The 27,069-nt window shown below is 38.9% G+C and overlaps 1 protein-coding gene across 8 annotated transcripts in view; it reads left to right on the top strand.

The window, feature by feature from the left end:
- RANBP17 (RAN binding protein 17) overlaps positions 1-27,069 on the top strand; it is a 323,809-nt gene that overhangs the window by 280,735 nt on the left and 16,005 nt on the right. For 6 of the 8 annotated variants that reach the window (XM_064596582.1, XM_064596579.1, XM_064596583.1 and 3 more), the window contains 3 exons: positions 1,740-1,954; positions 3,927-4,065; positions 15,015-15,181. In XM_064596582.1, coding sequence (XP_064452652.1) covers positions 1,740-1,954; positions 3,927-4,065; positions 15,015-15,181 — 521 coding nt within the window. Of the gene's footprint in view, positions 1-1,739; positions 1,955-3,926; positions 4,066-15,014; positions 15,182-27,069 lie in introns of those variants that run through there. The other 2 variants (XR_010413224.1, XM_064596584.1) reach the window with 2 other exon arrangements.

Here is a 27,069-nt window from a genome sequence, read left to right as displayed (position 1 = left end):
ATGACATTTACAGAATAGGGAATTTGTTTTATGAATTACGTGTTGTACAATCTTGGGTGAAGATGGGAAAATAGGTCAAAAGGGAGAATTGAAAATTCAGGAGAAAAATCACTAACCAGCCCTCCTGAAACAATGGCATGGATGGACAAGTGGGAGCTCACAGGGCAATCTAGAAGCTGCTGGTGTGGGACCATGAAAAGATGTGGGGTGAGAGGGAACTGTTGTAGGACAGAAGTCAGAGGAAGACTGTTGCCTCTGCGTAGCTGCCATTCTGGAAGTTTGCTGCAGAGTAGTTGGTGGTGGCCTTGGAATCATTCATCAGCAAGGCTGGTAGTTCTTTTTTTTTTTTTTTTTTTAAGATTTATTTATTTGACAGAGAGGGAACATAAGCAGGGGGAGTGGGAGAGGGAGAAGCAGGCTTCCCGCTGAGCAGGGAGCCCAATGCGATGCGGGGCTCAGTCCCAGAACCTGGGGATCATGACCTGAGCCGAAGGCACACGCTTAATGACTGAGCTGGTAGTTCTAGTCACAGAGCGGGAAAGAACAAGGACAAAGTGAAACCCAGTGGCATTTCTACTATTTTTTCTCACTATCTTTGATCACAATGACCTTCAAAAAACATGGCTGCTACATCACTGGGACCTTACAAATCTCACACAGATTTCTCTTTTGCCCAATTCTAGCCCACAACCATACAGGGAAATGGGTTCTGGGACACATAATTCTTATGTAGCCAGATTGATACAGTATAAAACGACAACAATATACCTCTAAATTTTGTAAGTTGAATTTAGTTTCAATTTTAGAAGCAGTACTCACATAAATAGGAAAAAACAGAGGTAAGAAACATGTATGACTTTATAGTTTTTTGAAAAACATTCTTGGGTATTGCCTAGAAACATGCCTTACCTAGCACACATTTCAGAAACAGAAATTGTTGGTTATCAATGCTAACTGCTATAAAAAAATCTTAAGGTGACTATATAAGCATTTCTTTGTCTTCTGATGGTCAACATAGAATTTAAGTACAGTTTTTAAACAGTCATCTCTTGAGACCTTCCAAAAATGATCTAAGGACAAAAGGAAGTAACATTTGTTACGCACTGTGCCAAGAACTTCTGTCTCATTTCATCTAATTCATAGACGTTGCCTGTGAGGCTCCTAAAAGTGAAGTAACTCAAGATCAGATTCATGTAAAATTGTTGAAAATTCACCCCAGAATTTAGAGTAACTTATATCTCAGTCTAGGCTATCTTTTTCTCTTGACTTAGTTGGTTATTTACTCCTATTTTTTAACATCTTATTGAAGAAGAGATAACATATATATTAAAGTATGTAAAGTGAACTAAAAATTTTAAGAGTGCAACTCAGTGAATTTTTACATACCTATCTATATATTCATATAATCACCATCCAGATAAAAATACAAAATTTTTCCAATACCCTTGATTGGTATTCCTTGGGCCATTTGTACTTCTCAGGTAAACTGCCTTTTATATATATATAAATATATAAATATTTCTTCTCAGGTAAAGTGCCTTTTATATATATATAAATATATAAATATATATGTATAATATCTTTTTTTTTTCACTACATGGATGGTGTAATTCTTGGAACAATGATAGGAAGAAGTGAACCTTAGCAGTAAAGTGAAAATGTTAAATAATGTGCCTCATAACTGCTTTGAATTACATCTCCTTATATCACTTTCTCTTTCTGCTTTTACCCTAAAACAGGTAATCAGATCCTGTCCCTTGGGAGCCTCTCAAAAGATCAGATTTATCCAATGAAACTCAAGGGCATCTCCATCTGCTATTCAGCTCTCAAATCTGCCTTGTGTGGAAATTATGTCAGCTTTGGCGTCTTCAAGTTGTATGGGGACAACCATTTTGACAATGTACTCCAGGCCTTTGTCAAAATGCTGCTGTCAGTGTGCCACAGTGACTTGCTAGTAAGCAGTCGTGCATCATGGGAGTCTTTGTGTGAAATGTGAAGTAACACCACCACAGGCTTGGAATGGTTATAATGAAGCCCGGGGAGTTAGAATAGCACCAGAACATTTTATGTTTTAGGATTTAACTTAAAGAATTTTAAGAACTATAGTGGCTGTATGCATAATTAAATGTACAGTTTTCGAAAATTGCAGCTAGCACCTCTGACAGATTGGTCATCCAGAGTGCTCCAGGTTCAGCATCCAGAGACAATGTAAATAGCAATTTCAACTAATTGCTTACAACTGTGCTAATAATTCAAAAAAGGTCTGTTTCCTGGAGCAGAAATGTAGGACTGGCTGCAGAATCTTCTCCTTCCATCTACTTCCCCTACGCTTTCGCCTTCCTTTCCATGAAAATTCTGGTGTGGCAGAAAGAATGCTGAACTCAGAGTTGAGCATACGGGGGCATAGTCTCTACTCTGCCACTCACTAGTCATTTACCTTGAATAAATCACCTTCTCTATTTCTCCAGGCTTTAATTTCCTCACCTTTAAAATTAGTAAATTAAACAAAGTGATCTCTAGGTCCCTTTTCAACTCTACCATCTAGTTTCTATGATTTATGCCAGTGGTTTTCAAACTTTGAGGCCCATCAGAATCACCTGGGGTGTTTGTTGGAAATTTAAATTTCCAGGCTCCTCCACTGAGCTGTGTCATTATCAGACTTTTTTTAAACATCCCTGCCTGATCACACAAAAGCTAATATATGCCTAATGTTGTTGCAGTAATTACTTCAGTAACAGCCAAATTCATGCTCAGACTTAGTTCAGGCTTTCCCACCTGCCCTCCCTGCCAAAGTTATAAGTAAGATCTAGGGGGCCTTTGTTAGCCAACCCATGTGAGAAATGCTCCTTGACAAGAATGGACAAACGGACCAGCATCACCCACTTCCACTGTTCTAAGCTAGTCTTAATAGAACCACAACTCAAGCCAGAGTGGTTTAACCTCAGTAGTAGAATGGGATACTCATTGAAGGCTACCCGTATGACAAAAATTACAAGGTAGAAACTTGACTCAGATCAGGCATGGGTTCTCATCGAGAAGACTCTTCACTGCAGTTGAGGTCCCCCCAAAAAACTGACTGTGGCTCCAGGAATTGCTCTAATCATTTTTCTAACAGGCAAGCAGATCTCTAACTCAGTAATTCTCAAAGTTAAGGGTGCATAGGACTCCCTTCGTGTGCGTGTTTAAAATGCAGGTTTCAAGACCTCGTTCCAGAGCATTTCATGTAGTGAGTCTGGAGTGGGGATCAGGAAACTGCATTTTTAATAAGCATCCCATGTGATCTTATGGAAGTGATCTTAATCTCACTTTAATAAACACTGCTCTGGTTTATTTCTCTTATGAGTGTTATGCTTCTTTGATATTGGTTTGAGTTCCATGTAAAGTTTTCCAGGTATTTTTCTCATGCACTTATCTTTTGCCTGTAGTATATGGCAAGTATTAAGCCATTGACCAAATCATGATTTAGTTAGGTGGGTTGGCATTTGTAAGTAAAACAGACTATGATGTCAAATCTTATTACAACAGCAAATACCTTTGTATTAAAAAAAAAAAAAAGGGCTGCCTAGCCACTATTAAGTACTGTTCAGTGTTACAATATCCCCATCCAGAAAAAATAATTCAGTCTTCTAAATTCCATACGACAGAGATTTTATTTGCATTTAAGTGTTAGCCATATAAGGTAAACTTGACATTACTTGCAGTGCTATAGCTTCAAATTAGGATTTCTAGAGATCAAGAGATTCTTTTTAGAACCCCTTTCAATACTGAATTGCGAATCATGATGTCATGTGTTCCATGTATTTATTTTATATATTTATGTTTAAGTAAGTTTACAATTTCCAATATTATAAATGGCAGTTTCTACTAGACCTTAACATGTCTTTTGCTTCCCTTTGGCTTGACACTTCGTTATCTCTGTGTTGTAGCAATATCGGAAACTGAGCCAGTCTTACTATCCACTCCTGGAATGTCTTACCCAGGACCACATGAGCTTCATCACCAACTTAGAGCCTCCTGTACTTCTATATGTTCTCACATCTATCTCAGAGGGACTCACTACTCTTGGTAAGTATCACAGAGAACATTATTTCCAGAGGAAAAGCTTGATTGTGGTCTCTTAATAAAAGTGCTTATTGAGATGATCTACAAAGAGGAAAAGATGGCATACCCAAACTGAAAGATTATTTTGTAATTATTACTTGAAAGTGAGAGAATGCCCTTTTTTCGTATTTTGATGTACAGCTTATTTCTTAATCAGCTTAATTAAGGTATAATTTACACACAATAAAACTCCTTATTGATTTTAAGTGAACAGTTCAGTGACTACTGACAGATGTATGTACATAGTCATAAACTACCACAACGAAGATATGGAACATTTTCTTCACCACAAAAAGCTCCCTCATGCCCCTTTCTGATCAATCCCTTTCCCCTGGCCCCAGCCCCAAAGAACCACTGTCTACTTTCTTTCACTATAGTTTGCCTTTTCCAGAATTTTGTCTAAGTTGAAACATATGATATATAGACCTTTGTGTCTGGCTTCTTTGATTGAGCATAATGCCTCTGAGATTCGTCCATGTTGTTTTGCAAATCAATTTATTCCTTTCTGTTGCTGAGTTATTATTCCATTGTATGGATTATCACAATTTATTTATATATTCACCAACTGATGGCTATTTGGGTTGTTTCCATTATTTGGTTATTTTGTACAATGTTACTATGAACATTCGTGTACAAGTCTTTCTGTGGACAAATACTGTTTCTCTTGGGTAACTACCTAGGAGTGGGATTTCTGAGTTGTATGCTAAGTGTATTTTTAACATTATTTAAAAAAACAACAACAAAAAAAAAAAAAAAAAAAAAAAACCAGAAAACTACGACACTGTTTCCCAAAGTGACTGTACCATTTTGCTCTCCCCAGCAATGTATGAGGGCTCCAGTTTCCCTGTATCCTCCCTAACACTTGCTATTATTAGTCTTTTTAATCTTAGCCATCTTAGTGGTGTGAAGAAGAATCTCATTGTAGTTTTAATATTTATTTACTGAATAATGATTTGCACATCTTTTCATGCTTGTGTGCCATTCGTGTATCTTTTTCATGAGTATTTATTCAAATCTTTTACCCATTTTTTTAACTGGATTGTTTATCTTGTAAGTATTTGTTACATATTCTGGATGCAAATCCTTTATCAAATGTGTGTTTTGCAAATATTTTTTCCGTCTTGGCTTTTTATTTTCTTAACAGTATCGCCTTATTATAAGAGCAAAGTTTTTAATTTTGAGGAAGTCTAATTTATTTATTTTTTTCTTTTATAGTTCATGTCTTTTGGGTCCTATCATAAGAAATCTTTGCTTAACCTAAGGCCAAAAAGGTTGTTTCTATGTTTTCTTCCACAAGTTTTATAGTTTTTTATCTTATGCTTAGGTCTATGATCCATTTCCATTAAACTTTTTGTATATAGTATTAGGTATGAGATGAAAGCTGTTTTTTAATATTCAGTTATTCAATTGTTATAGCACCTTTTGTTGAAGAATATCCTTTCTCTGTTTGATTACTTTGTGCCAATTCTATACTGCTCTGATTTTTAATTTTTGTCCTAACTTTATGGTAAGTCTTAAAATCAGATAGCATAGACCTCTAATTTTGTTTTCTTCTTTTAAAATTGTCTTGACTATTCTGGGTTCTTTGTCTTTTTATATAAGCTTTAGAGTCAATTTGTCAGTTTCTCTTGCTAGAAAAAAAATGAATAAGGGAATTTTGGTGGGGATTGCATTGAATCTCTAGCCCAATTTGGGAAGAATTGACATATTAGCAATATTGAGTGTTCTATTCCTGAAAATGGTGTATCTGTCCATTTATTTAGATCTTCCTTAATTTTTCTCAACATTTTTGTAGCTTTGAACGTATGACTCTTGTACATATTTTGTTATATTTATAACTAAGTATTTTATATTTTTATGCTATTATACATAGTACTGAATTTCAATTTCCTTTTGTTCTTGGCTACCATGTAGAATTGCAGGTGATTTTTTTGTATGTTGACCTTGTATCCTGCAGCCTCAATAAACTCACCTGTTAATTTTGGTCACTTCTATAGATGTCTTAGGATTTTCTGCATAGATGTGTCTGCAAATAGCTTGTTTGCAAATAGACAGCTTATCTCTTCCTTTCCAATCTGTATGGCTTTTATTTTTTCTTGCCTTATCACACTGGCTAGGACCTACATGTAGTACAATGTTGAATAGAAGTAATGATAGCATACATTTTTTCCTTGTCTCTAAGGAAATGTCTCCATTCATTCTTTCACCATTCAGTATAATGTTAGCTGTAGGTTTTTATATAGATGCTCTTTATCTTGTTGAGAAAATTCTCTTCCATTGTGGTTTTCTGAGAGTGTTATCAGGGATGAATACTGAATTTTATCAAATTCTTTTTCTTCATCTACTGAGATGATCGTGCGGTTTTTCTTTTTAGTTCTGTTTATACATTACATAATGTTGATCATCACATTGATGGATATTTGAATGTTAAACCAACCTTGCATTCCACACTAAGTTACAACATATTATCCTTCATACATATTACTGAATTCAGCTTTCTAAAATTTTGATACAGACTTTTACATCTATGTTTATGACAGATATTGATGTGTTCTGTAGTTTTTCTATGGTTCTTCTTCCATATCTTTTATTCTTTGTCTAGTCTCCTGTATCTTTACCTTGTTTTAGCATCAGTCTAATGCCCTCATAAAATGACTTGGGAATGTTCCCTCCTCTTCTATTTTCTTAAAAAGTTTGTGTAGAATTGTTATTAGTTCTTACTTATTGTTTGATAGAACTCCCCCGTGAAGCCATTAGGCCTAGATTTTTTTTTAGTAGGTTTTTAACTACAAGTTAAACATTTTTAATGAATATAGGGCTATTCCAGTTATTTATTAGATTTGAGGTAGCATTTGGTAGTTTGTGTCTTTAAAGGAATTTCTCTGTTTCATCTGAGGTTCATCTGACATGACATAAGATTATTCATAATATCCCATTGTTCTACAATTTGATTTCTGTAAGGTCTATGGTGATGTTCCCTCTTTCATCCCTGAAATTGACAATTTGTGTCTTCTCTCTTTTTTTTCTTGATCATTCTGGCTCTAGATTTATCAGTTTTATTACAGAGAACGAGTTTTCAGTTTTCATTGATTTCTCTGTTGTTTCTTTTATTTCCTTAATTTTATGTACGGCCTTTGTTATTTCCTTCCCTCAATTTACTTTGCTTTTCCTTTTCTAATTTTTCATGTAGAAACTTAGATCACTGATTTTAGACCCTTCCTCTTTGCTGATATACACATTTAATGCTTTCATCTAAGCACTGCTATAGCTATTGCTCTCAAATTTTGTGTGTATTTTGGGGTTTTTTTCTGTTCAACTTAAAAATATTTTCTAATTGTCCTGCTGATTTCTTCTTTTATCAATGGATTGTTACTGAGAGGCACAGTGTTTAATTTCTGTATATCCAGAGGGGTTCCAGATACCTGTTATTGATTCTAGTTTAATTCCATTATGGTCATAGGATATACTCAATGATTGTTATAACCTTTATTTTTATTGCATCTTTTTTATGGTTCAAAATATGTGACTATTACGTGGGCACTTGAATGTGCATTCCATTGTTGTTGGGAAGAATGTTCTGTAGTGGTCTAATTGATAATGTTTAGATTTTCTACATTCTTACTAGTTGTTTGTTTGTTTTCTATTTATTCTATGAATTACCAAGAGAGAAGTGTTGAAGTCTAACTATAATTATAGATTTTTCCATTTCTCCTTTTAGTTCTATCAGTTTTTATATAAAGCATTTTAAAGCTCTATTATTAGGTATGTAAATATTCAGGATTGTTCTGTCCCTTTGATGAATTTTCCCCTTTATCAAGAAATGACCATCTTTATCTCTAGTAATACACTTTTTTCTGAAATTTATTTTGTCTAATATTACTAACTTCTCCAGCTTTCTTTTTATTAGTGTTGCCTCTTTTTCCATCATTCCTGTGTCTTTATATTAAAGTTGGTTTCTTGTAGACAGCAGATATTTTCTATTGATATTGTAACAATTTTTACAAACTTGGTAGCTTAAACCAATGTAAATTTATTATAGCTATTTGGGTTTTTTAAAATATTTTATTTATTTATTAGAGAGAGAAAGGGAGTGGAGGAGGAGCAGAAGGAGAGAATCTCAAGCAGACTCTGTGCTGAGCGCAGCGCTGATGCAGGGCTCAATCTCATAACCCTGAGATCATGACCTGAGCCAAAATCAAGAGTGGGATGCCCAACCAACTGAGCCACTCAGGCACCCCATCTTATAGTTCTTTAAGTCATAAATCTGACATGGGTCTCAGGCTAAAGTGAAGGTGTCAGCAGAGCTGTGTTCCTTTCTAGGAGAAATTCCATTTCCTTGTCTTTTCCACTTCGTAGAGACTACCTAAATTCCTTAGCTCATGGCCCCCAGCAAGATTGCATCTATAACCACTCTTCCATAGATACATCTCCCTCTAATTCTGACCTCTCCTGCTTCTCTCTTTCACTTTTAAGGACCCTTGGGATTACATTAGGCCTACCCAGATAATCCAGAATAATCTCCCTACTTTTCACTCAACTAATTAGCAGTCTTAATCCATCTGCAATCTTATTTCTTCTTTGCCATGTAATCTAACATATTCACAGGTTCTGGGAGTTAGTACGTGGCCATAGGACATACTTGCCTAATACATAGCATATAACTGGGTCATATTTTTATATCAAATCTGACTATCTCTGCCTTCTCATTAGTGTTTCAACCATTTACATTTAATGTAACTACCAGTGTATTTGAGTTTAAATCTATAATATTGCTATTTGTTTTCTTTTTATTTGAGCTTTGTTTCTTTTTTGCTTTTTTCCCTTTTCCTGCCTTCTTTTGGTTTGGACTAATTAAATGTTTCTTATGAATCCATTTATATCCTCCATGAGTTTATTAGCCAGACTTCTTTATTTTTAGTGGTACTCTAGGGTGTATAACCTACACCTTCAAATAATGTCATCATAGTTTGCCTTCAGATAATCACAGGGGGCACCTGGGTGGCTCAGTCGTTAAGCATCTGCCTTCGGCTCAGGTCATGATCCCGAGGTCCTGGGAGCGAGCCCTGCATCGGAAGCCTGCTTCTCCCTCTCCCACTCCCCCTGCTTGTGTTCCCTCTCTGGCTGTCTCTCTCTCTCTGTCAAATAAATAAAAATCTTAAAAAAAAAAAAAAAAAAGATAATCACGGTCTACCTTTTTCCTCTCTTACCTCCATTCCTTCTGGAACTCCAGCTACACATGTATTATATATCTCTGTTATTATTCGAAGACTGGATAGAAAGGACTCCTTTACAGATCTCCAGAATTCTCTCTTTGTATGGCTCCCACTCTCTCAAGCTCTGTCCCATGAGTTCTAGCTGTCTCAGCCCCCCAAGTTCAAACTGTTTCTCTTCCACTCATTGAGACTACTTGGCTTTGTTTGGGTTCCCCCTTCCAGGCCTATAGCCTGGAAACTCCTTGGGGCAATGAGCTCCAGTGACTGTATACGTGGAACCTCATTTGTCTCCCTCCTCTCTGGTTTAATAGCCCTATACTACTTGTGCAATAATTGAAAAATGTTGTTTCATATTTTTGTCCTGTTTTCTAGTTGTTTATGACAGAAGGAAAAATTCTCATAGCAGTTAATCCTTCATGGACAGAAACTGATGTCTTGTCTTTTCTTATTACAGTTTGCCTTGACATTCTTTTATCTCACATCATGTTAATACTTTAAGATTTTGAATTAGTTGCAGGTGGCTATGTTGTTCTCAAAGTATGGTCTTGGGCCTGGAATCTGCATTTTCACAAGGCTCTCAAGGGAGTCTTGATGGGGTAGCATTATGGAGGGAATACTGAATAAGTCCCAGTGCTACCACTTATTAAGTGTATAATTGTGGACAAGTGCTCTGTGCCTGATGCTGTCATAGGTGTTTTCAAGATGTGTAGCTCGCCCTTGTCATTCTCGGAACCACTGTGTATACCAAAACTGGGTTACATACCCTAATAGTGCTGTTTGTCCTTATTTCCTCCTTGATTGTAAGCTTCCAAAGGACAGGAACAGTGTCTTGAGGTACCACTAGCATATAGTAATTAAATTAATTAGGTAATATTATTTTCACTATACAGATGAGTAAGCTCTGGCTCAGAGAGGTGAAACAACTTGCACAAGGTCACATAACTAATAAGAGCCTGATCTAGGAGTCTCTTTAACTCTAAAACCCATTCCTCTCCACCTCACTACTCTGCTAGATCTGTCTAATATAGGTCACAGTTTGCCAGGTGAATCATGCCCTGTGTCTTCAAGAAAAAGGACTATTGCAAATAACCACTTGGGTTTCTCCTTTTCCAACAATAATAGATCTGCAAAGAGGCATTTATAGTTATTGTTTGGGTTACAAGCAGGTCTCAGTTCTGCTTTAGCCTCTGGAAAAAATGAAAGGGAGGCACAAAAAAATTCAAATCAGTGATGGAGTAGTAACTCACCTAATATGCTTAACATGATACTAAAAAAATTTGGTAATCGTCATTCATCAGCATTTTTAGTTTCAGGCCAACTATAATATGGGGAAGAGAAAGGTGAATGAGAAAAGAGATTATGTTTTCTGTCTTTTTAATTCCCCAGCCACCATCATCCCCCCACCACCATGCTCTTACATACAGACACCAAGCGCAGGACTTACAAAAAGCTGCTCTTAATAATAATTCTCAAGTCATTCATTCAGTAAGTGTCAACTGTGCACATACTAGGTACTTGACTGTCCTAAAGGGAAGAAGACAGACGGATAAGGCCCCTGCTTATGTGAAGCTTAGATTCTGGAGGGAGAAGATAATAAATAAATGAACACCACACACAAGAAAAAGTCATGACAAGTGCTAAACAAAGATCTAAAATGGGATAATGACGGGAGAATGATTAAATGTGGCTTCTCTAGAAGAAGTGATCAGGGAAGGCCTCTGTAGTTTAGTTGGGGCAGGGATGGGGGTGCGTTCCAAGAAGAAGCAAAGGATGGCACAAAAGGCAAAAACCAGGAATGGTGAAGGCAAAGAAAAGTTGAACCAACTGGAAACCACCAGATGTCTCCTCATCAAGTCTACTACTAATAAAATGTTCATTATTAATAGAGTATGTTGCTATTTTGAACACATTCTTGAATTGGAGGAAGTGGTGTGAATGTAACATGGGAGCAAAACATTCAGGAAACATTTAGAAACTTAGAGACCTTGTACATTAGTTTCTCCCACCAAAAACATGCTAGAGATAGAAAGCTATGAATTAGCAAACTAAGTGATGGGCTTGGTGTTTCAGGGATTGAAACAGGAAAACACGTGGAAAGTGAAAAGGGGGACAGTACTGTGTGTTGGGCACTTTGGTAGCCTTTACACACTTCGCCTTACTGATTTCTCCCAAGGCCTTGCGAAGTAGGTGGTATTAAGCATATTCTACAGAGGTGCAAATTGAAGCTCCATAAAGTCAAAACATCTAGAAAATATAGATTCAAAACGAGGCCCACCTGTTTCCAAAACTACTGCACCACCCATACAGGCCTTTTGTTTCTGAAATTGCCTTTCACACCATATTTTTCCAAGACCTCCATCCTCTCTTCTGCCATGGTGAGAAATCCTGGGCCGAAGCCAGATTTTAGCTCAGCCCCATTATCATTCTCCTGACTCAGTTAAGCAACTCTTTCCTATACAGTTAACTTTTCAGAACAGCTTTCCGTGATGGGTCTTTGTGAACAGGAGGGCTATTAATGATGCATGTGCTTCCTGTGGAGACTGGTTGCAGGAGAAAAGGAGCATTTGGTTGTTTTTAGTGCCAAACAACAAGTTGCTGGAGAGGACGAAGTGCCTATTAGGCTTAAAAATTGTATCTACAATAGTCTAAATCACAGACGAATCCTTCTTAAAAGATTCTGAATACCGAGAACCGGGACAAAATATAAAAATTCATGACTTCTGCTCATCCTCATATGTCAGGAGAGTTTCATTATTTGAATCTCAAACAATAGCTTGAGCTGCAGATAAAGAAAACCAATAATAATACACAGTCCTCAGCACTATTCATTCTGTTTTTGATCAAATGGCCCTTGATCCTTATGATTCCACACCTTTCAATCTACCCTAAACTAACATTTATCCATTTCAAAGTCCCCAACCATAAATCAGCCGTAATGGAAGCTCTTCTTCTTGCTTTTATTGCAAGGATATATGCTCCAACCTTCATGTCTAAAGTGTTTACCTGGCTTTTTCATAGCTGACTCAGTAGAATGGAACCTTTTAATGCAACCTGCATGGCATGTGGTCACCAAATCTATGTGAAGTCTTCATAATTTTTGTGTGATTGATAGCATATTGCTCTTCACTGGTGAGGGAAACGGTATCTATTTCCTGCTTGCTTCCTTTTGTAGATATTAAGTTACTTAATCCATTTACTTTCGTGATTGGGACTTCAGAGGTAGAAATGTGAAGGAAAAGAGAAAAGCAACAAAGCTCAACAAATCTGTGCCTGACACTTAGGCCTAGATGTTTTCCACTGCATGATATTACCTCCTGGAATTATAAAACCAAAGCTCCCTTTTCTGCAAAGTAACACAGTTGGGGGGAGGGGAGATAAAAAAATCAATCAATCAATCAAACACCATAGTTTTAGGAGAAAAAGAGCCCCTTTCTTCAAAGGAAAATATAGCAGTACAGTTGACTTGCATGTGGAGCTTCCATAGCTCCGCAGTTTCCCAAACTATTGTCCGTGGCCATCTTTTAGACCTTCAGACAACCCCTCCTGATCCTGCATCAGCTACCATCATCCTCAAGTTTAAATGCATTCATCTATCTATATTTCAAAACTTTCTCCCGACCTACTTCTTTCTATTTATTATGCTATTTCTCTCCAAAACGATGTATTTGAAAGAGTTTTTAAACCATGGTGTTATATCAGTTCTAGGTATTATTATTAAACACAACTCAAGACCTGTAAAAACCTTTCTCAGATTAGCTTTGTCTGCCCATTCTTTAATTCAGCTAAGAGGGCACCTCTGATCTAGGAAGGCACACATGTCTCAGAAGCTCAGAGATTAATGAGAATAAGAGATGAATGACTGCCTTAGGGAGTGTATAATCTGCTGGTTCCCAGCCCTACTCTCCCAGTCCACTTTCCTCATCTGCATCTACCATTTTCACCACTTCTTGAATGTTTTTAATTGTTTCTTTTGTCATTTCTGTTACTAATCGTAAACTCCTCGGGACTGTGTCCATCTGTTACCTTTAGCCAGAAAATCCGGGTAGTGTCATGCTATGAATCAAAACCATGAACATTGGGGGCACCTGGGTGGCTCAGTCATTAAGCGTCTGCCTTCGGCTCGGGTCATGATCCCAGGGTGCTGGGATCGAGCCCCGCATCGGGCTCCCTGCTCGGTGGGAAGCCTTGTGTTCCCTCTCTTGCTGTCTCTCTCTCTGTGCTAAATAAATTAAAAAAAAAAAAACCATGAACTTTGGATAAGCTCTTTATCTCTCAGCTTCGTTTTTCTCACTTGAAAAATGCAAATAACACCTACTATATACAAAGTGGTTGTTAGAAGTAATTTTAATGTACAAAGTAGATAATTAATAAATGGTTGCTGTATCATGTCACTCACTTGCTTTAAAAGAAGCCTTTAATAACACCTCTGTTGTCTTTCAAATAAAAGTAATGTCTCAGCCCACTATTGGATGCCCTCGAGGAAGACCCCCACCGACTTTGTCAGCCTTCTCTCTTTTGACTCCCTATACATTCTTTCACTCAAACCAAAAGTCCTACTCCCAAATACACCCTCGTCTTTCCATCATGAGGGCACACCGGTAGTACATCATCTTTTGAGCCCCTTGTATTTTAAGAAGGTGTTTGATGCTTGCATATATTTTTGCTTACTACCTAATTTTGTGTAATATCTACTTGATTTTAGCGGTTAAGAACATAGCTCTAGAATCCAGCTCCTTGTTTATTTTCATACAGTGGCTCCACAGTCATCTAGCCATGTGGCAGTGGACACATCATTTAATCCCTCACTGTTCTTGCCTGTGAATGGAAATAATAATAATAGTAACTATTACAGTGAGGATAATAATATAACTATTATTGTGAGGATGCAAAATAATAATTCATGTAACTAACACAGTAAGCTCTCCTTAAATATCAGCTGTTTTTATTATGAGAATTTCTAGTTGTTTTCTTCTCATTCAAGTCTGCAAGATATTTTACAAATGATGAGAAAGGTTAAGTGGTTCTTTCAAAGTAACAGCAGAGCAAGTAATTGGAAAAGATGAGATTTGAAACCAGAGCTCTCTGACCCCAGAATTCCTACCTTCCCACCGCTTTATGTATATTGTGCTAATCTCTCTACCTGAAAAATGTCCTTCCTTATATCTAACTAAAATAACTTTCCCAGGCCCATCTCAGGTTCTGTCTCCTTCAAAAAGTCTCTTTGATTCCCATCCAAATGTGATGTCTTCCTCAAATCCTCACAGCGGTGTGTCACTCGTTTGTACCCAGCATTGTGCTCCAGTGACTTATGTACTCCATCATGAGATCTTGGACACCAGGGTAGGGGTTGCCCCTGAAACAGAGCACTTTGCCCCAATCTACACCCTGTTTCGTGTGAAGTGGAGCACTTTGCACCAAAGAGATATTTAATAAAGTCACTTGAGTTGAACAGAGGGTTGTTAAGGTCACAAATGGAAAATTCTGCCCAATCCAATCCAGGAATCATTTACTTACAAACACATCTTTATACACTGGGTTTAAAGAGATTAGCAAGGCAAAAACCCTGCCCTTAAGGAATTTACAGTTTGATAAAAGTGCTTTGAAACCAGAAAGTGATTTTTTTAATTGGAGGCATTATAATTAATCAGATGAAAAAACACTTCAGTAATGCGAAGGAATTCTCATTTATTGTTCGTACAGATACAGTTGTCTCCTCCAGCTGCTGTACCAGTTTAGACTACGTCGTCACCTACCTCTTCAAGCACATAGCAAAAGAGGGCAAGAAGCCACTTCGATGCAGAGAGGCTACCCAGGCCGGTCAGAGACTATTACATTTTATGCAGCAAAATCCAGATGTCCTACAGCAGGTAACTGGTGGTCGGTCACCTGGCTTAAGAAACAGAGTTTCCCAAAAGCCAGCCTAGACCCTGAATATCTCTTAGAGCAAATGGTCCGGTCAAGACTCTTTATCAGTTATTCTCTAGGAGTATTTTCCCGGAAGATAGGATAGCACACTCGCCCCAGGACTACTCACCCTCAAGAGATTTCTTAAGTCATTCATCTTACTCCAGTGAAGCCAGAATTCAAAGAAAGGATAGCTCTTCCAGAGGCCTGAAAGAAAGAACTAGAAACAGTCACACTCTGGTTTCTTTCTTGGAGCCTCTAATAACATCTTCTGAAGTTTGCCTTGTGAGTACTCTGGTCCATCAGGAAACTGCCATTTGCTGAGCTCCTAGGCGGTGCCAGCTTGCTGGGAGCTTTCCGTTCATCATACCACAATTGGCATTCTTCCCATTTAAGATAAGAAATCAAGGTTCAGATAGATCATATTCCCCAGAGCATTTAAGTAATAAATAATAAAGCCACAACTTCTTCATTTTCAAATGTGTTTTCTGACTGGCTAATATGAGTTAGGTCCAAGTTTAATATTGTTTTTTTAAAAACTCACTTCTGCAAATCACAGTAACAGCATGCATAAAAATAAATAACACGTGTCGGAAATATTTCCAAGAGAATAATACCATTGTTCTGTGGAGATACCATCACTATGATATTTTCCAGTTCCACTAACTTTGGAAACTTTATACTGCTTCCAGTTGTTTTATTTTGCCAAATTACCTTCATAATAGTTTGTGGTTTGCAAATGTAAACACTTCAACAAGGTTATTAGCCAACAAACAAGGTGCCTGCCACCAGCAGAAAGTATTACTCTGAGCAAAGAAATGATGAACGTAGAATGAGCCAGCCATAGGTGAGGTTTTCTTCCTGGTTGTCATTTTTTACAATTATTCAAATTAAATTATGTAAACTTATTTTGGGTGATGTCTTAGCCTGTTGTCTTCCTGGCAAGGAGGTGTGTGGTTAAGATTTTGTGTAGCTAGACAAGGTGCCGCCGGCCTCTAAGTATTTGATGTGACCCTGGAAGTGTTAAGCACGCGTTGGTGATACGGTAAAGAGAAGAGAAAGGTAGCACATGTATTGAGGACCTTCTGTGCACAAGGTGCAAGAGCCACTGAGACTCGTAAGACATAATTTCTCTCCTAAAGGTGCTATCAGGTGGGACGGAGATAATTGGTTAGTTACTAGGTAACTAACCACTTACATGATAATTTGATTAATATAGTGGTGACAGAGATTGACACACGAGGAGAGGACTTTCAGAGAACTCTTCTCATTTACACCCCCACAATAACCCTGAAATGTGGATATCATCACCCCCATTTTATAGGTGAATAAACTGAGACACACAGCAATTGGGAAGTGGAATGTGAACCAAGGTTTGTTTGACTCAAAAGCCCAAGTCCTTACCACTTACACTGTTGACTCTCAAGGGCCTAGTTGGTAGGGATAAGATCTCAGATTCACCAGGAATGCCATTTCAAACTATACATTCTATTGAGATTTGGGTGTACCCCGCTTCCCGCCCCCCCCCCCCCCGCCCCGCCACCTACCCAGCTGCAGTAGCCTCTGGTACTGTTGGGAGTGTGTCATAGCCCTCCGGTGTTCTGCAAGGAGAAGGTTGAAAACCACAGATTTAGAGCAGGTAGCCAGTGGAGAAAAGAAATACCCATGGATTGGCCAGGAATCAGACCCAGCCCCCACCCCACCATGGCAAATGACAAGTCCCCCACCAAATCCTTCCTGCCAGCACTCAGCCTGATCACATTATTATCCCATAAAGTTTGGCAGAAACTTTTAAGTTGGTAGATTTTACCAAAATCAATAGGCTGTGATCCTAGACAGATACCATCAGACGGTGCAGAGCAAGTGATGTTGTTGTACAGGAGACGATCAAGTTTGTCTTTACTCAGAATTACCATGCATTTGTTGATTTAAGTAATTTCTGTGTGTTAATAATACTTGGTAATCCTTTGCTTTATAGCATATGACTAAGTAGTGATATATCTTTATTAACAGTGGAATACATTCTATTTATTTGGAATGTAGGCTTTCAGATAGCATTTTAAATATTAATGACTGGTCTCTGGTAGTCAGCATAAATATGATTTGCATTAGCACTAGGTTATATCATCTTGAGTGCCTCTGATGTCAACTATTGGGTATAGTAATATCTGACATCATCTCCTTAGGTCACTGACAACTTTGACCTCTATTCTTATGCACAGTTTCTGTCGTCTCAAAAGCTCTTTTGAATTGATTTGAAATTTTGACTCTTCCCTTTATGAGGCAGTAAAATTGATAATTATTCAGATGGGAACTGAGCGCTGAGTGAAAAATCAATTCTACCCGCTCTCTGCTGCGTATAAAATTACTTCTGAGTCGGCTGGACTGAACGGATGGCCAGAGTAAAAGCAGCAGGCCGGAGTAGTGGGAAGAATTAGCCGGACAGAGCTAATAGCCTGAAGGGATGGACTTGGAAAAGAGGGAGTGGGCCAGTTGGGGGTTATTATGAGCAAGGATGGGTCCCATTGATCATCTGTTTACATCAGCTTTCCAAGACCTTATAAATCAGCCCTGAAGAGCAGCAGAACTCAAGATTAGGCATCTTACCAGAGGGACTTTGTATTAGATTATTCTCATTTTCACACTCAGATGAAAAGTGAGCCATTGATTATTCATTGGTTGCCCATTAAATGCTGTTTTTATAGATGATTTGCCTATCACTGAAGGTAATGAACAAGGTGGCTGCTTTATAACTCGAGGTTTCAGTTTTCAAGGCATCTGTGTCGGTTAAGTAATGCCTAACCCTATTAAAAGGAATGGGTTACAAATTGCTTAACAGTGCTGAAAAACTAGACCCTAATGACTAATTGTGCTTGGAGTTTAGAGAGGGTTTGTCAGCTCTTTAAACTAAACTGATGCAATGATACTGCAATTATTTACTAGTTTGAGCTGTTTTTCCCCCCAACCTGGATATATATTGCTGGAAGCGTAATTGCATGAAGAGTGTCAGTTCCAAATTGCAAAAGTTTATGTCCTCAAGCTTCCGTAGCAAGCGAAGCGTGAACCCACATAAAAGGTTTTCCAGCATCCTTGTAGGCCTTGTGATTGGTGTGCAACAGCCTGGGAAGCACATTTTAAGCGCCTCTCACCTGGAAATGTGCTTATTATGATCTGTTATGTGGTTTGAGATCCTCAGTGTTTTTACAAATATTCTCCAAATAAGCCATCTTCCATAATCTGTAAACAAATCTAACTTTGCTAGCATTAAATTTAGTCTATTTGAAGATCCACTGTAATTAAGTGAAACCATTGCAAATAAGAATTATTGTCTCACCAGCATTCCTTGGACTTAGCACTTGAGGAGAACCCAGTTTACGTATATTAAGAATAAATATTCCCCATGTGTTCTTATGCCATTAGAAAGATAAACTAAAATCTTAAGAACAAGCCAATAGTAACAGTGATTAGGCACAGATGGGCTACAGCAATTTGGAAAATTAAATTTCTGTATGAATTTTTTTCAGTTTTACCTCTGGTCATGTTAAGTGTTTGCCTCTTATGTAAGCCATAGATCAGCTTTCATTTAGTTATATCACAGAGTGAAAGATTTGCCCAAATTAGGTAAATGGAGGAGTGTGTTTTATAGAATTAGAGGGGCAGTTCAGAGAGGTGACGGATTCTTTTTCAGATTATAAGAATAGGGCACTGATGCCGAATGCTTCTCTAAGTCCGAATTGCAGCTATAAGTAATTGCTCTGGAGAGAGGGGCACCTTCTGCAGAAGTAGAACAAGAACTCAGTGGTTGTCAGTATTACTGATTAGGTTATGCTGTTAACTTATTAACAAGGTATTTTTAGCAATTATATTCTCTAAAATCTAAATACATTGAAGGGACAAATAGAACATTTAGGTTTGAATTTATCTCACCCTCATCTATTTAACTATTTTGTATAAGTCAGCTATCATAAAACCCCCCAAAAAGTTCTTATTATGATTATCTCTCTCTTTCACTCCCTCCCTCCCTTCCTTCCTCCCTCCATCCCCCCACCCCCACCCCCAACCTGGCATTTAACTACAAATTGTGAAGAGCTGTCAGGAGCTGTAAGAATCATACTTCAGTAGGGATGTGTGCTGAAAGAACATTCACCCTTTTCCTCAATCAGTCAATCAATGAAAATTGCTTTTGTATAGTGTTCTCCATGACATGCATCCCAAAGTGAATTACAGCAAGAGGGAAATCATCTGCTCTTTTTTCATTTTTGTGTTTAGATTGAAATGATACTGCTCAACATTTTGACATCCTATACAAGACATCTTTCATACTTAAGATTCCATTCCCTAATACTAAGTAGGAGAAAGTGTAGTCGCATATTTAACTGATGTTGAGATTTTGGCCTATAGAACCTTAGCAACACTCTTAGCGGTTTCCCACTTAGCGGTGGGAAACACTTAAGCAGATGAAGTATATTCATGTTCTCTTATCCTCTTAAAAAATAATTAGCCAGATCGTCTAATGTTATTAAAGGCATTTCTGGTGGACCCTAAATAGAAGGTGTGCCCTCCACATGACCCATTAGCTCAGTCTGGTTGATTTGCCACTTTATTATCAAAAATATGGCAGTAGATTGGTACCCAAAACACATGCTGAAGGAACATTCACAACTAGATCAGAGGACAACATGGGTATAGAGGGTTTAAAGGAAGCCAGGGATAGGTCATTAGACACCAAAGTAGAGAGCAGGAACTCACGTTTCAGGACAGAACTGGTTTTTGCACGTGCTGCCACAATCTCCGTTTTCTTCATGGCACTCTGTGCGTGGACTATGTATTTATTTCTAGAAAAAAATGATATTGGCAAAATATAAGTGCTTACTGTGTGCAGCTTAAGCTTTTTACGTATGTGTGTAATCTGATTTCATCATCACAGTATGTCTGTGAAGTGGTGGTATTATGATAGCCATTTTCTAAATATAGAAACTGAGGCACAAAAAGATTAAGTAACTGAGTTGCCCAAGGTCACACGTAGTAAGTGGAAAAACTACAGTTCTGGCCTGTTGAACTCCAGAGTTCACATGCTTAACCACAAAGCTATAGCTTGTTGACGGCTACTAATCTGAGGTGGTATGTATGTTTTCAGCACTCACACTGAGGCAAGCTGAGCTTCCAGTAAGTCCCACTGGGGCCATCCTTAAGGTAGAATGATTTAGAGCAGTTATCCTATACTCCAACTTCGTGTTGCAGCCGGGATGAAACAGATGGGCAGTGACCCAGCGAGGCGGTGGGCAAGGGAGAGGGAGGTTGCTTTGCCAGCTGGTACAGAGAGCCTTGTGCTTCCCACCTTCACTGAGGCAGAGAGAACAGACCTTCCTCTCCCCTACCCTACACCCACACCCAATCAGTAATTCTGTTGCCAGACACTGAGAGTATAAAATGGGAGTGGGACCTGTATCCTCGAGAAGGCCGGCAGAGTCTAATAGCATCACTGCTTCATGATGTTCCTGTGTTCCTTTCCTTTAATGTCTTTGAGGTAGCTCTTGAGGTTTGTTCCAACCTCGTTTTTCTCGGATAGACGCAATATGGCAGCTGTGAAATGAAGATGGGGAAGCAACAGGTGCTCTCTCTCTGTCCCCCGTACCCAGTGCATCTCTAGGCTTCATCGTGACTCTCACCACGGACTCATCAGTATAGAATACCAGTCGTCACCTCTTTCTAGTTGCAAACAGCTTCTCTTCTCTAAAGGAAGCTGCTTCTGCTACTGGGTACTGATAGTTCTTTTTTTCTTTTTTTTTTAAAGATTTTATTTATTTATCTGAGAGAGAATGGGAGACAGAAAGCATGAGAGGGGGAGGATCAGAGGGAGAAGCAGACTCCCCGCCGAGCAGGGAGCCCGATGCGGGACTGGATCCCGGGATTCCAGGATCGTGACCTGAGCCAAAGGCAGTCGCTTAACCAACTGAGCCACCCAGACGCCCGGTACTGTTAGTTCTTAAGGGCTTCTCACGTTGGCAAGTCTCAAAGTGATACCTTTGAGCGTCCCTCTCCCTATCCTTTCCATTCTACAAACTAAGATGCCTACAGAGCCAAGCAGAAAACTTGAAACTTAGGAAAGCAACCCAAGTTGAGTACACATCCCGGTCCTACGGGGGCAGCCTCCACACAGGGCCAGCTCATTCTTGCCCTGTAAGAAGGTACGACCCAATGTTGGCAGCTCTATTGAGATTACCTCTCCCAACCCCAAAGAGAACCAGAAATCCAGGTTTTTTGATGTTGGCCACTGATTGAAAATTTCAAACAAAACAAAAAAAAGAGAACACTCTGCAGGCCAGCACGGTAAGTCTGGTTACCAGTTTTCCACCAATGTATGATGTAGTCCTAGAGCTTTCAGAACCAAGATCTCCCAAAGCGTGATCCGTGATACTTGTCGTAGCCATCCCATGTGGGACTGCTCATGTTTTAATAATTTTTGAAGCATACTTTTTTGATTACTTGATTAAAAAGGATGCTGTTATTTTGCTCTTACATTTGATTCTATACGTAGGTGTCTATTAAAATTTAAAGAGGGCATTTATTTACATTTGGGTTGTGTCTTTGCAAGCAGAATGGATGCAGTCAACAGTCAAATGAAACTCAGTTAACACCTCCCAAACATTTTTTTTAATCTTCAAAATAACCATATTTGAGTAAGTGTGTGTGTGTGTGTGTACACAATCTAATTACTAAGGATCAAATCAGAATATATGAGAGGACCAGGGTTGGACAAAATATCTAGGTAACAGCCACATAATAAAAGTCCAGATGGCAATAAAACTCTTGAATGATGAATCTGTGACCACCACCCCTAAAGATCAGTTTAGAAAGTTAAAGTATATAACTTTTTTTTTTTCTTCTTTTTTTTTTTTTAAAGACTTTATTTATCAGAGAGTGAGCAGTAGGCAGAGGGAAAAGCAGGCTTCCCGCTGAGCAACGAGCCCGATGCAGGACTCTATCCCAGGATCCTAGAATCATGACCTAAGCCAAAGGCAGATGCTAATGGACTGAGCCACCCAGGCATCCCTGTCTGTTTCTTCTTGAATAAATTTTCATAGTTTGTGACTTTCAAGGAATTTGTAAAGTATATAACTTTTAAAAATAGAAAAACTATGTTTCTTTTTTACTAAAATGGCATCTTATCTGTGATATTATAAAATCATTGATCCATCTGTAAAAGGATGATTCTAGTCCAAATTTTTTGTTATATACCCTATTTTGCCATTTTGGTTATATTTTTGTTATGGAAGTATTTGTTGAATGACTGTTTCAGGTATAACCAAAAAATGGTATTTTAAAACAGAAAAATTGGTTAAAATAAAAACCTATTCTTAATTTATGAATCATCAAATTATCATCAGAACTGTAATATCTGTCTTTAGCAGAGTACCTTTTCTTACCAAAGATCACTTCAGGCTTGATACTTGTCTCAGCATCTAGCAGAGCCTGACACCTTGTAATGGTCAGTGAGTGTCCGCAAAACAAACCCCCCAAAATTCATTTGCAGAATTACAATCCGCAGGCAGTGACTTTAGGTTTCAAAGCCAGCATGGTCATAGACTGCTACATTATAAACGAAATGGGAATGCTAAGAGGAGATTACACCTTTATATACTATATAACGATCCTGCTGAAACTCCACAAGAAAATTCCATCCTAAACATGGGTGAAGAAAGAAATAAGCACTTCAAATATTGTTCCAAATGGTTAACAGAACAGAGAAGTGTTTTGTTGGTTTTTTTTTCCCCACTAGGACATGTGTTTTTCTACCTCTGAGCACAGTTTAAAGATGTAATCCATTGATAGCATAACTTGCCTTATTAATTGAAAGGGATGGAATCCACCAGATGTAGCCCAAACCAGCAGAGAGTTGGGTGACTAAGCAACAGCAGAGACACCATATTGAATGAGCCAGAATTCAGTCTCCAAGTCATTTATTTCAACCAGTGACAATACATTGAAGCTCCTGTGCCTCAGCAGTGATTGATGGTTTAATATCATATATAATTTTTTTTAATGAAGGAAAAACCATTTAAATATGTTACCATTTGCACTGGTATTCTCCTATGTACATAACTGCATTTAATCATTATGGGGATTGTTTTTATACTTGTGTAATTTGTATCCAAGAAATAACTGTCAAAGCCATCTCACGCTGTTGCTGGAAATGGTACAGTGTGCTTCATACTTGAATAGATTCATTCTTCGCTGCACATAATTAAGAGTGTTGGAGCTTTCCCTGCCACCACATAGGAATTCCATGTTTACATCTCTGAGAATGAAAAATTAGCCACAATGTGGTTTTTCAAGTTCCCATTTTCTGGGGCTATGATATTTAAGTACCTTAGTTCTGTAGCAGTGTATGATTTGAAGAGTTTGATTTTAAGACTTTTAATATTAAAATACATAATAAAATTTTATTATCTCATTACAAGAGGGTTTAGCCTCTTATTAAAGTTGCTAAATCAGGCCTAGATTAGCATCATAATAACACAGTTTGACATGGAATACTCAAAAGTCAAGTTCGAAGGAAGGGACGGGGTTTTTTGTTGTTTTAGGGGGTCTTCTCCTCCGCCCACCCCTTGCACAATGTACCAAGGATGAAATGCATGTATGGAAACAAACGAGGAGCAATTTGGGACGCTGGAGAAGGAGTGGAGGTGTCAGCCTGGGACGGTACCCTTAGGCAAGGCAGCTGGTATATGTAGCCTTTTGTTTATCTGCTACTGGTTTATGGAGCCTGTAGGCCAGCACCAGAAACAATCACTCCTACAGGGTCAGCTGCTGGTCAGAAGCAAAGTAAGAAAAGACCCCGCGTTCAGACGCGCGGCCGTAATTTCTGTAGAACTGGCACCTGCTACTGGTGCGCAGCAGGAAGGTGAAGGGTCAAAGAGGCAGTTGTTCAAAACTCCAGAATGGCTTAAAGGGACTTGTAGATTAATCTGCTTTATTAACTTCTGTGTATTAGATAACTATTGCTGTGAATGACAGTACATCTTTTTTAATAAGTCGCATCTCTTTCTCTTTTAAATTAGCTTTTGAGTAATGAATATTAAATAGAAAGCATTTCAGGGGTAATTAAATGAAAACAGAATGATGTCATTTTACAATTATATTTGTATGTTTATAGAAGAGGGGAAGCGTAATGTTTTCCGAAGAGCTAAAAAAAAGAAAAAAGAGCCAGCTCTTCCTAAAGAAGAATCTGAAATAAATAAGTCACGTGTCCATTAGCCTTTGTGTTTAAACTGAAATATATAATGTAGTTTGTGACTTAGCATCAAGTCACTGGGTGCTAGTCGCTCGATTCGGCATTCCCAGGGGCTCCAGCTATTTTCTTTATGAATTAAAGTGACTGCAATCTGTCACTGGTGTTTTATCTACAGTTTGGCACAGTCCGTTTTGCTGTGTAGTCCTAGCAGATGTTCTCAGCATAGCAAAGGAGTTGTAAAAGATGAACAACGGCCATATCTTTTCCTTCACATTCATGTAAAACAGAGAACACTGCATCTGGAAAAAAAGTGCAGAGTTTTACACGGGTTTCACCCAAAATAATTAGGCATGCTTGATAACAGATCTCTCACCCAGTATGGCAAATGGCAAACAAGTTGGTTTTTAGCCTCTTCATTAGTGGTGATTGTCATAATTGGCCATCGTTGTAAATTAAAAGTTCCCTAAGTGTATCCTTTTTTAAAGCCTCCGCAAGGAAAATTTCTAATCCATAGATTAAATGCTGACATCAACTCTGAGGAAGTATCTCACAATCGGTGTTCTTTTTTTTTTTTTTCTTTTTCAGAGAGAGTGTGTGCAGGGTGGGGGTGGGGTGGGCAGAGAGAGAGGGAAAGAGAGAATCTTAACCAGGCTCCATGCCCAACGCAGGCTCCATCTTGGGACCCTGAGATCATGACCTGAGCCGAAATCAAGAGTCAGACGCTTCAGCGACTGAGCCAGCCACCCAGGCACCCTCACAATCTGTGTTCTAAAGGGATGGTTTTGTCTGCTCTCCGAAGTTCTGCGGATGACATCTGCCTTTTTATGCTGACACAGCGCAGGGAGCAGCATTTAGCCATATTTCACAAACAGAAGTCATTCAGGATCAGCACTCCCACATTTTAACACAAGCGCAGTCTTCGTGCTCTGAGCAGTGTTTCTGTGACATGTGAATATGACACCTGAGACTGTCTTCCTGTGTCCTACCCAAGCCAGCCCAGGGCTCACCAGAAGGATCCTAAACTTGTACGGATATCACAAAGAAGCTGATTAGCTGGACCAGAAAAGATTGAGTTAGAAGTGTTTCCTTACCCTACCACTCCAAAGTGAAAGAACTTCCACACCTCCTCCTTAAAGATCTAGACTTTTCCTCCATCCTGTAATAGAAGCTTTATTTCCTGCAGGGTCGCTAAGACCTAAGAGGTCACTATGGAGGAGCAACTTCAGACGCAGACAATGGTGGTGATGAATGGTTATGATGGAAAAGAAGTAGAAATAATTATCACATGCTAGGCTCTGTGCTAAGTACTTAAATATGTGTATTTCTCGTTTGTATTTATATTTGTATTCGTAAAGTTTCACTACTTTGGGAGGCAGATACTCTTTTCTACATTTTGTAATCAAAGTATCGTAAGTGCAGCTTAAAGAAGCCTGTAGCCCAGTCGCTGTCGTAACAGCTTCTAAGTAGCAGAACTGCGTCCTCTTAGCCACGGTGCAATACTACTTGGAAATGACCTAGAGACAGAATTGGTAGGGCAGGAGGGGGCAGGGTGGGACTCCCAACATTCGTTCATGTATAAATCCTTGACTGCGCCAAGGGCCCTTCCTTTGAGAACTGATTAGACAAGAGGTAAGCGCTTGATCCAGATTGGCTCACTGAGTCCGCTTCCCTAGACTTAGGAACTGGCATTTAGAAGATGTGGGTCGGCCTCTGGTCTTCACTTGACCTGAAAAACCAAGAGCCATGTGGCACCTGTCCCTGCTGCCTGCCCAGAGAAGTAGCCAGTCGACAGCAAGAGGAAAAAGCACCAGACACGCTGGGAGGGTCTTGACGGAGACCAGCAGCCCCAGAGGGAGACTGAGAATGATCCCACCGGCCTTCCTGGGGCGGCCTTCCCAGCCACCGAGAGACCCATATACGCTGCCTAATCCAGGGATCCTTAAGTCACCCCTTTTAGGCCTGACTTTTATCTGTGGCAGTTGCTGTCCTCACAGCCAAAAGATTCTTGACTCAGGGAAGCATGAGGACAAAATGGGCCAATGAGTATAGACTCACCTAACACAGAGAAGGTATTCAGTAAGTATATAAAATTTGAAAAACAATGTATAGGTACCAGTAACTTTTTTATGTCCCTAAGGAGAACATATCCCTGCTGTTCATATGTATAAAGGCGAAAAGTGTCCTTTCAAGGAAATCCCAAGGCCATGACTTCAGCCAGATTACCTAGGTCTTCCTAGTCCCACACGTGTGTTCTGCCTTTCTTAGAGTTCTCCGTGTGACACGCATTCTCAAGATCACACACCCTCACTGGGGTGGGGGGTGGGGAGGTGCAGGTACGGTGTCATTTGGATTTGATTCTTGGCCCCAAACTGACTTCTCCTCCCTTATTCTTCCTATGCACTCCAGGCATCACCTTGTGATGGCAAGAATGAGAATAAGCTTTAGGACTCTTTCCATTGACATGTCTTCACACCTCATGTTTCCTCTGAGTCTCACAGAAACTCTAGTTAGCAGTAGGGCCAATATGGTTTATTTTCTGAACTTGGGAGTATAGGTACGTCCACAGATTCAGTCCACAGTACCTGTATGGGACAAGTAGGCAGGGATGCAGAGGCA

The sequence above is a fragment of the Mirounga angustirostris genome, unplaced genomic scaffold (genome assembly GCF_029215605.1).
Source record: "Mirounga angustirostris isolate CCGP_5_RB_7025 unplaced genomic scaffold, mMirAng1.0.hap1 SCAF_7, whole genome shotgun sequence".
NCBI lineage: Eukaryota > Metazoa > Chordata > Mammalia > Carnivora > Phocidae > Mirounga > Mirounga angustirostris.
Note: the sequence above shows the minus strand (reverse complement) of the source record. Positions and strands in the feature narration are given on the sequence as shown.